Genomic DNA, 9,782 nt, shown 5'->3' with positions numbered 1-9,782 from the left:
TGTTTCGTCTTGTTCTTCTGTTTGTTCTCTCCGTCTATGAGAAAGCTTTTTTTTTTTTCTCATCCTCCAAGTTCTCCCTACCTCTGTTCCCCAAGTTATTGAGTAACAAAAGAAACAAAGGTTGATATTGTATTACATGTTGATTGCTACAAAGTTAAAATTGCGCTGTGAATACACACAGAAAAACAACCAATTCTTTTAGCAATAGCCCTGAGTTAGTCACTGAAGCAAGTAAAATGTCAGTGTTTTCTTTCTGTTAAAACTGTTGGATTCTGTCCGCCTAGTACAGCAAGGGGAATCTCTAGCCAATACATCCCTCAGGAAACGGGAGACCCAGAAGTTCCCTCCCTCACTTTGAAAAATCCGGTTTCCTGATTGGTCCTCTGGTCAGGTGTTTGGTTCCCTTTGTTAACCCTTTACAGGTAAAAGAAACATTAACCCTTAGCTATCTGTTTATGACAGACCCTTATTTCACGTCAGCCTGCCTTTTTGCTGTTGGCCAAATTGCTCCGAGACCACCTTTCTACTTTCACTGGCTAGGATTCCCTGTGATCACCACCTTGTTATTCCTGGCTGCAACTGCTGAAAACTATCTTTATCATTAAACTCTTATAATCAGTTACACAATTGTATTCATCTTAACACGATTTATTGTCACCACTCCACTTTTACTAATTTAAAAATACATTTAATTTCAGTCTTTCCCTTGGTTCATCTAATGGTGGCAATGCAACGTTTTTAACGCTCTATTACTGACGCAGAATAAAGCAGCTGAAATATCGTTTATCAAAGTGGGTGCTGATATTTTTTTTAAACTGGGTTGGCAACTCTGAAGGTGAACTCAGATGATCTGGTGTGGGCTTTGCCATCTGTTCAATGTCCTGAAGAAACATGGATGGGGTGGGGTGTGTGTTCTCCTTTAGACATGGGCAGGCTCCTCTGTGGCTAGACAGGATGCCTTCATTAAACTCTCTGTACCAGCTTTCGGGCATTCCCTTCCCCTGTATCAGCAGGAGTATGATTCTCGGTACACTGGAATGATTTTTGTACTGAGGCAGATGTCTGTTCTCTTAGTGCAAAAGCTCTGGCATGAAGACTGGTGTCCCTGGCACCTTTTGCTTGTTGGTTTTCATGCAGTCAGTGCTTCCTGAACCATTTTTGATATTTCAGGCCTCTCTGTCACGTACCCTATTCCAGCTGTTTGTGTCCAGACAAGCTGAGTAACTGCCTCCCTTTTGTCTAAGTTTTGGAAATGAAATGTTGGGTAGTGAGACAAATGAAATGCTTTGGAAGGGGAAAAGAAATGAAATACCAGGATTTCACTTTCCTCTCTTCTTCCTTGCTGCATCCCCCTTTCTCTCTAGGTAAATCTAGATGACTTTACACAATGTATATATGTATGTTCATGCAAGTCTGCAATATACTGTTTTTCATGTTGGTGCATGTTTCCAGGGTAGGGGAGGCCAAACCAAAAATTAAGGTTTTGTTTTATTTTGGGATATTGGCTTATGAGTTGCAAGTTTTGCCTGGATCTTTTCTCTAGTGTTGAGGTCTTCCTAGCAGGCCATATACCTGATCTGATGCTGAACTTTGAGAGGTTTCTTAGTCATTGTAAACTGTATGATAATATACACGAACATGTATTTCCTGTTCGCATTGTCATTAGCTTTGTTGTTGCGGCTCTTTACAGGTATGCTTTCATTTCCTTTTGGCAAGTTCTTTCTTTTTACTATCCAAGAGGTGAGAATTCTGCACAGATGGTATCTATGGAGAAGGGAATATTTATTCATCTATAATTTTGCTTCTCTGAAAATGTTGTCATGGGTGAGTCTCACCCATCCACTTCCTCTTCATGTTTGGAGTTTACTTATTTGAGATGTTCTCATGGATCCTATCTTTCCTTTTGAAGCATTTTTTGTTATATCTTAATGATCATTTTTACTTTACTTTTCTTTCTAGGAGCTTCACCCCTCTGTGCAATCAAAGAAATTGACTGGAACAGTTGGAGGGCAGCATAATATCTGGCTGGGGGAGATAGCCCACAAATATTAATAGGGTGCCTTGATTATACTTCACCATGCTACTGCTGCCCTCAAAGATCAAAAATCTTGAGAGCTAAAAGAGTTCAGCTAGTCTTGTGCAAAGAAACAAAGATACAGGATTGTGACTCCTGCCAGATCTCTTCAGAAAAGCACAATTTTTACAGAAAAGTAACTTCCTACTTTCAGGCGGATTTTTTTTGTCTCCTTTTGCCATTTGCTGAGTGGTCCCTTTTACTGTTTTTTGTTCTTCATCCTTTCCCTTCCCTGGCACTGTTCTTCAGACAGTTTGCTCTGCTTTTCATCAGCTGAGCCCTCCTTCTCTCTGCCTCCAGGGGTTGTGTTACTGACGCTGCATTTCATTTTCTTCTTCTCCAACTGCCAGTCCCAACTCTTGTACAACCTTCTGCATCCAACATATTTTCCCCTGTTAAATCTTGTTTGCTGTGTAAATAGCAGTAGAAAGGAAAATGCTCCCTCTGTATCCATTAAAATAGCAGAACATCAGTCTACAGAATCTTAAGCCCTAATTCTGGTATGTGTTCTGCATGGATGGACTCCAGTGTCCATGCAGAATCCTATTGGAGCTCCATGCACACAGAACAGCTTGCAGGATTGATGGCATGGTCATAGCTCTTAAAATTAAAAAAAAATAAATAAATAAAAAAAATAAAAAGGTCCCCAAACTATTCTCAGTAAATAAGCTTTTTTTCCCCCCTTCAGCAAGTTCACATTATCCAAGCCACTGCAAGGAAAATTACACACTCAGTTAAGGCTTTGGATCCCTTGTGTCCTCATCACAAGATCAGTGGATGAAGTATGCAAATTGTTCAGAGCTGGTATGATTTTTCTTCTCTTTTAAAGATCGTAGTGCTGTAAATACAAACCTAAGTGTTTAGGTCCCTTGGGCAATAGCTTTTTGTCTGTTGTTTAACTGTTGAAATTTATCTCTGTATGTGAGAACTGGAGTCCTGGTAAGGGGTTTAAATTAGGATTGTGTGAATCCTATGTGTTCACACATTCTCTTGGAGTTATTCATGACACAGAATGGGAGAATCTCACAGAATTATCACTAAAGAGAATTATCCCTTTGCCTGACTGGAGCTGTGCTTCTGCACTTTACTGGTTTCCCAGATGCACCACCTATAGTTTGTAACTAGAAATATGCATGTCCTCTGTTGTAGCCATAATTCAGAGAGCAACTGAAACAAAAGAGGAGGAGGAAGAGATACAGAAATATCAAAGGAGGAAAAATGGGGTGAGCACAAGAGACTTAGAAACAAAGTAGGGAGAATAGACCCCCTCGAAGGGCAACAGAAACAAAGCTGACGTCTCTGCCACTGTCAAATCTATATCATTATTCATTATTATAGTACAAGACTACTTGACAGCATCTTCACTTCCTCACAATCATCATGTACGTTGCTTATTGTTCAGCTGTTTGCATCAGGTAGCTTCCTTGACAGCTCCCTAATCCATGTCTCCCCAAATCCCTCTTGCACCCTCACAGTTTCTGGTTTACACTCCTGAACGTACACACTTTCTCCCCAGTAAAAGATTCCCAACAGGGAGTGAAAGCTTATCCTGAGAGGTGTGGTCAGTGCATAGGACTAGGTGAGAGCCCACCCATTGCTGTTTTACCCATCCTTAAAATCAGAATAGCAGTACTTACCTACCTGGCAAGGTGTTACAAAGCTCTATGAAGTTGTAAATGAGTTCCATACAGAAGTACTGCCTTACCCACAACATCATTCTGCCTCTTGCAGCAGGCCTCTGTCAACTGCACACTATTCTAATAGAAAAGGTCAAGGGTACTGCAGTTCCAGCACAAATTCACTATACTAACCTGTCTTATTGTCTGTCCAGTATGTGCACAAAACAAAGCAAGGGGCCTGCTAATAAAAAAATATGTGATTGTGTAATTAAAGGCTATCGTATGCACAAAAAGGCAGTTACGGTTGCACATATTTACTAAATAATACATAAAATGGTGGTGTGGTTCTACTCTGAGAACTGTGTAAAAATGGCACCGTCATCCTCAGACAGTCTGTGTGTATCCAGCATTATCTGCCAACCTTAATCACTAAAATTATTTTCCTTCTGTTAGCATGGCAGAGTGGAAGCTGCTAAGAGAGAAGGACCAAGTTCCTATTATTTCTTGAGCATCATCAACAAAATTTACTATGCTCCTATCAAGGAATAACTTTGCCTGCAGAATCTTTATTATTGTTACTGATGAGTGAGATTGAAAGGACCTTGCTTGCTGCCCAGATCGAGTTTTTAAAAAAACTAGCTAGTATTTCTGAAAAGTTCCTTGTAAAATTGGCACATTTGTACTGAAATCAGACACCGTAAATGTGAACCCTAGAATGCCATTTTTAAAGTCACTTTTCGGAGAAGAACTGTACTTTTAAAACAGAACTTTCAAAACTTGCTTTTGAAATGTCTGTCATTATTGTGCTATCTTCATAGCATTGAATGGTTCTAGTGTGTCAATGAGCGCTGCCATTTTACTGCTACTTTCCAGCAGGAAGTCCAGTCTGCTGACATAGTTTAAGACAAAGGGAATTCCAATGACAGTTGAATGCATGAAAGAGGCTGGAAACTTTTACAGTTGTTTTAAGGTAAGTTGTATGATTTACTAAAAATAACTTTAAGGAAAAAAATTTATACTGAAGTGTTGAACTAACAAAGTTTCTAATGCATATTAGAGCTATCTTAAAACAACCATGAAAGTGTCCAGCTTTTATTCTTATACTGAGCAGTGAGTCCTTTTTTCACAAACTACAGGTCATATCCTGCCATTGTTTTGCATGCAGAATTCCCCACTAAAAGCTATGAGGTGCTCTGCATAAAAATAGGGTCTCATCTTGGCACCTATGTGGGCAGACTGGCAAGATGTCACCTTCCAGTTTCATTGCTGATTATTAAACCATGTGCAACAAGACTTAAATTCCTTTTGTAATTAGCTGAAGTGATTTCAAGACTTTGTGTTTTCTGTTTAATTTATTCTGGTTCTGCTGGAAATTAGCATGATTGGCTCATTTTTAAGGTTTCAGACTTTTGCTGGGAAGCAGCCTGGCGCTTCTGAGGAAGGGAATGATTTGAAAATGTTGCTTTTTCTGCTTCCTCGTTGCTGTCCTCTATACCCCAGCTAATCTCATATATGTTCCCTCATTACTTCCCCTCCACCTCTTTAAAAAATAAATAAATACTCACCTGTGAACCATTGAGTTAAATCACTGGTGTGACATCATCCAAAAGACTTAATTGGCCAATCAGTGTGTGACTTTGGCTGATAAGTGTTCAAAGTCGTATTCGGACATAATGAATGATGCAATACAATCCCAATTATCTCAGTCTCTGAAGACACCCAAAATCTTAGAGGAATCAAGAGAGTCAGTTCAACAGTCGTTGGAGACTGTATTCTATGTCTTTCAAATTTAGAATACAGATTTCTACGCTTGCTGATCATGTCTCCAGATGTTAAGTGAGTTGTCAGCCAGCTTTGGAGAGTCTGCAGTTCAGACCTCCCATGTGTGGAGCACAGTGAAAATAAGGCAGACTTTAAGGGTCTGCAGTCCAGCTGTTCTGGCATCCTTTTAAAGCCGTCCTCAGCAACAAGGGTGCCATGAAACTTTGCAGTGTTCCAGAGTGCGGTCTCTTTGGAACCAGATGTCCTTAGGCACGATGTAGTCTGTCGCCTCATTACTTCACTCTAGACCAGGGGTTCTCAGGACAAATTTTTTGGTGGCCACTTTCACACTTTTTCCTAAAATATGTAGTTAGCTTCAGGAAAAACAAATAAATATGCGTATATACGTGTCCAAATCATTGTAATTTATTTATTGCTAACTAGTAAGTCTGTTGTGAACAGTGATATTAACAAAGATACAAGTATCGCTTTTCACAGCAGCCTTACTCAGCCCTGCCAAGCCTGGGGACAAATTAAGCCCTGAATGGTGGACCGGGGGAGGCAGCGGGGGGGCTGGAGCCCCAAGTGCTGCGTCCAGAGCCTGGGACCTGCCACCACACAGCTGGAGCCTGGGGATGGAGTCTGAAGCACCTCAGCCAGAGCCTGCCACCCCGCCACTCGAGGGCTGAAGCCCAAAGCCTGAGCCCCACCACTCCTGGAAAGGTGGGGAACTCTCTGACTGCCTGGTCCTCCCGAATTGTGCCCTAGGTGTATCCAGAGGTGAGCAGGACCTAACCCTTGCTGGTGGCCCCAGCAACCAACGGCAGGGCAGTGCATCCAGGAGCAACGGAGGGGAGGGGCCGCTACTTTACCCTCTTCCCCCCAATCACAGCCCAGGAGGCTGTGGCCGCAAGAAGAGTCTCTGGTGGCCTGAAGCAGCCATAGTGACTGCATTTGAGAAACGCTGCAGAACCTAAAATAGAAAGTACAGTACAATCCTGGGGGTCATGACCATGCTTTGGAAAAAGTCAGGGTTGCCCTTGAACTGGACATTCTGTGAATAGTATTCCTTTAATTTAGTTATTTTGCTCTTAATTAGACCTACTGTAGAACCTTAGAGTTACGAACATCTCAGGAATGGAGATTGTTCATAACTCTGAACAAAACATTATGGTTATTCTTTCAAAAGTTTACAACTGAAAATTGACTTAATTCAGCTTTGAAACTTCACTATGCAGAAGAAAAATGCTGCTTTCCCTTTTTTTTATTTTTATTTTTTTTTTTTAGTAGTTAACCTTTAACATAGTACTGTATTTGCGTGTTTTTTGTTTTTGTTTTGTCTCTGCTGATACCTAATTGTGTACTTCCAGTTCCAGATGAGGTGTGTGGTTGACTGGTCAGTTCATAACTCTGAGGTTCTACTGTAGGTATGTTTCACCCAAAAGTATTGATGGGGAAAGAAAGTTTAATGTCTAAAAGTCACCAATAATATTTTTGAGAAGTCTCTTTTCCTCTTGCAGACTTTGACCTCAACTGATTCTTGAATGTTTTGCATGTAAAGTATGCCATTGTATTACACAAATATTGCTAGGGCTGCATGGGAAGAGTAAGGTGAAATTTATAAAATATAGTCAAAAAAGGGACTAAAAAATGCAACTTATTGTAGAACAAATCTGTTCCTTATGTTCATTCAGTCTTAGTGTTTTTTCTACTTAGCTGTGGTGGCCCTGCACTCCTATGGAAGAGTAATCTGGCATCTATTCTGGCTCATGGATTATCAGCAAAATTTACTTAAATTTCAGTTCCAAACCTATACTCAGCTATATATTCATGTTTGCAGCCTTTTTATTTTTCTTGAACCTGCCATTTAAGTTTACTACATTTATCAGAACTCCTGAATCAGGGTCGTGGTGGAGGAATTGTTCTTCAAATAACGTAAACAGAAGAAAGGATACTACAGTAAAACCGGGACCATTTAATGTAATTTTCTTAGAATAGTAGTTTTTCAAACTGTGATCTACAGGGCACTTTCACATGGTCTTGAAATCTGCTTCTGTTACAGTAAGGAAGGATAGCAACTTTAAAATAGTGATGCTTCTTGCTAAATGTAGCACAGCCCAGGGAACACTAAAGGTTTTCAGATGTTTTTGTCTAGCAGAACTCACAAGTATCTGCATTCTGTGGCTTCTTCAAATATCATTGTCCAAGTCTTTCTTTGGTGTAAATTCAGTCACAATCAAATTTGTGGGAAACATCAAAATTGGGAACGGCAGTAGCACAAACACAGGAAGATATAACCAGACTGTATCCTGACTTGCGGATATTGGAGCAGTGAGGGTTCTGAGCAGCGAGGGTTGCAAGCAGTGAAGTAGGATGTTGAAGCCCTATATCCAGAGAGATATAGAACCTGATTCAGCTCTCATTGAAGTTAGTGGCATAACTCCCATTTACTTCAGAGTTGCAGAAACAAGCCTATGTACAGACTGCTACAAAATGAGGAGATGTAACCAGTTGCACCCATTGTGTTAAAATGATCTGACTTTTTTCTCTTGTCTGCTTATACAACGTTCAGAAGGTTGGCAGTCAATGATAGGTTCAGAACATGAAAATGTTTTGAGAACCACTGCTATTGACAAATAATAGTTTCTCTTAGTTTGCATAGAGGTTTTTCATGAGCATATTGCAGTGCACATAGTATGCTTGATTGACACTTAAAGGTGTGGTTTTTTTATAATTTTAGGGAGGTGCAAGCAAGCCAACGCTCTGTGGCGATAATTGCAGAGATGATCCATACTGCTAGTCTAGTTCATGATGATGTCATTGATGATGCAAATTCTCGGAGAGGAAAAATGACTGTTAATCAAATCTGGGGGGAGAGAAAGGTGAGTCTGTTGTTGTATACAGTACTGGTAAAGTGGAGATTTGTATTTGTCATGTTGCTAATACAGTAACTCCTCACTTAACATCCTCCCGCTTAACATTGTTTCGAAGTTACGTCACTGCTCCATTAGGGAACATACTTGTTTAAAGTTGTGCAATGCTCCCTTATAACGTCGTTTGGCTGACTTTACAAGGGAGCATTGCACAAGTTCCTCTTCTCTGCCTCCTCCTCTCCCTCCCTCCCAGTGCTTCCCCCACCGCCAAACAGCAGTGCTTAAGACTTTCTGGGAGGGAGCGGGGAAGCTGCTCCTCTTGCCTCTCTATCCCCCCCCCACAGCAGGCAGGGCCACTCGGAACGCAGGGCTTTAGGGGCTGCAGGGCCCTGGGCTAAGGGGGCTTTGGGGCCCTGGCCTGCAGCTCTAAAGCCCCTTTCGGAATGCAGCCCTGCAAGCATGGGCCAGAGGACTCTGGCTGCGCGGCTGCCCCTGCTCCTCCTGTGACCAGAGAGAAGCGGCGCTTTCCCCTTCAAAGCCAGCCAGACTGCCAACCTTCTGAACTTTCTGCGTTCCGGGTGGCCCTGCCTGCCGGGGGGAGGGGCAGAGCTCCTAGAATCGCGGCCATGGGGATGGTGCCACGCTGCGCAGAGCCACCTGCAGACCCCCTGCACCAAACAGGACCTGCCCCAGGTAAGTGCTCTGCACCTCCTGCCTGCCCCAGCCCTGATCCTCTTCCCGCACCCCCACCCTGAGCTCCCTCCCAGACCCTGTACCCTTAGCCCTGAGCCCCAGGGGTGAGCCGGGGCACCACCCAACCACAGTACAGTACTGTACAGTATATAATGCCTTTTGTCTGCCCCCCAAAAAATTCCTTGGAACCTAACCCCCCGCATTTACATTGAATCTTATGGGGAAATTGGATTTGTTTAACATCGTTTCACTTAAAGTTGCATTTTTCAGGAACATAACTTCAGCGTTAAGTGAGGAGTTACTGTATTTAGTGTGTCTCTCCTTGGCTGTAGTGTGTGGCTATGGTGGAAGCTGGGGGTGTTTAGAAAAAGGGGTACAATCTGAGCTGATCACGCAGTTGTGATTGTTATGAATTCCTATATACAGGGGGTAAAATGGATAAACTTTCTAACCCTATATTTTCAAAATATAGTGGGAAGATGTTTTTACTATGTGATTCCGATAAGACTCTAATGGCAGTTGCATACAGTAGCTAAAATCATGTTGAAATGCTATAAAAATATGCTTCCTTTTAAGCATCATGTATTGGTTTCACCTGTTGAAATAACAAACCAAAAGAGCTTTTACACTAGCATTAGAATTATCAGACTTCAAAATGTTAAATATATGCCTTAAGATAGTAAAGGCTTTGCTGTTATTCTCTTGTGAAATATGTAAGATGACTAAGCTTCTTCATAAAGCATTTGGAAAAAAAATTATTCA

General features: G+C 41.6%; 1 protein-coding gene across 7 annotated transcripts in view; it reads left to right on the top strand.

The window, feature by feature from the left end:
- PDSS1 (decaprenyl diphosphate synthase subunit 1) overlaps nt 1-9,782 on the top strand; it is a 56,555-nt gene that overhangs the window by 31,647 nt on the left and 15,126 nt on the right. For 3 of the 7 annotated variants that reach the window (XM_032786219.2, XM_032786220.2, XM_075062276.1), the window contains exon 5: nt 8,195-8,336. In XM_032786219.2, coding sequence (XP_032642110.1) covers nt 8,195-8,336 — 142 coding nt within the window. Of the gene's footprint in view, nt 1-4,511; nt 4,664-6,727; nt 6,882-8,194; nt 8,337-9,782 lie in introns of those variants that run through there. The other 4 variants (XM_075062277.1, XM_032786221.2, XM_032786222.2 and 1 more) reach the window with 4 other exon arrangements.

The sequence above is a fragment of the Chelonoidis abingdonii genome, chromosome 2, assembly GCF_003597395.2.
Source record: "Chelonoidis abingdonii isolate Lonesome George chromosome 2, CheloAbing_2.0, whole genome shotgun sequence".
Classification (NCBI taxonomy): domain Eukaryota; kingdom Metazoa; phylum Chordata; order Testudines; family Testudinidae; genus Chelonoidis; species Chelonoidis abingdonii.
The sequence above is the reverse complement of the archived record's forward strand: the minus strand, read 5'-3'. Positions and strand labels throughout refer to the sequence as shown.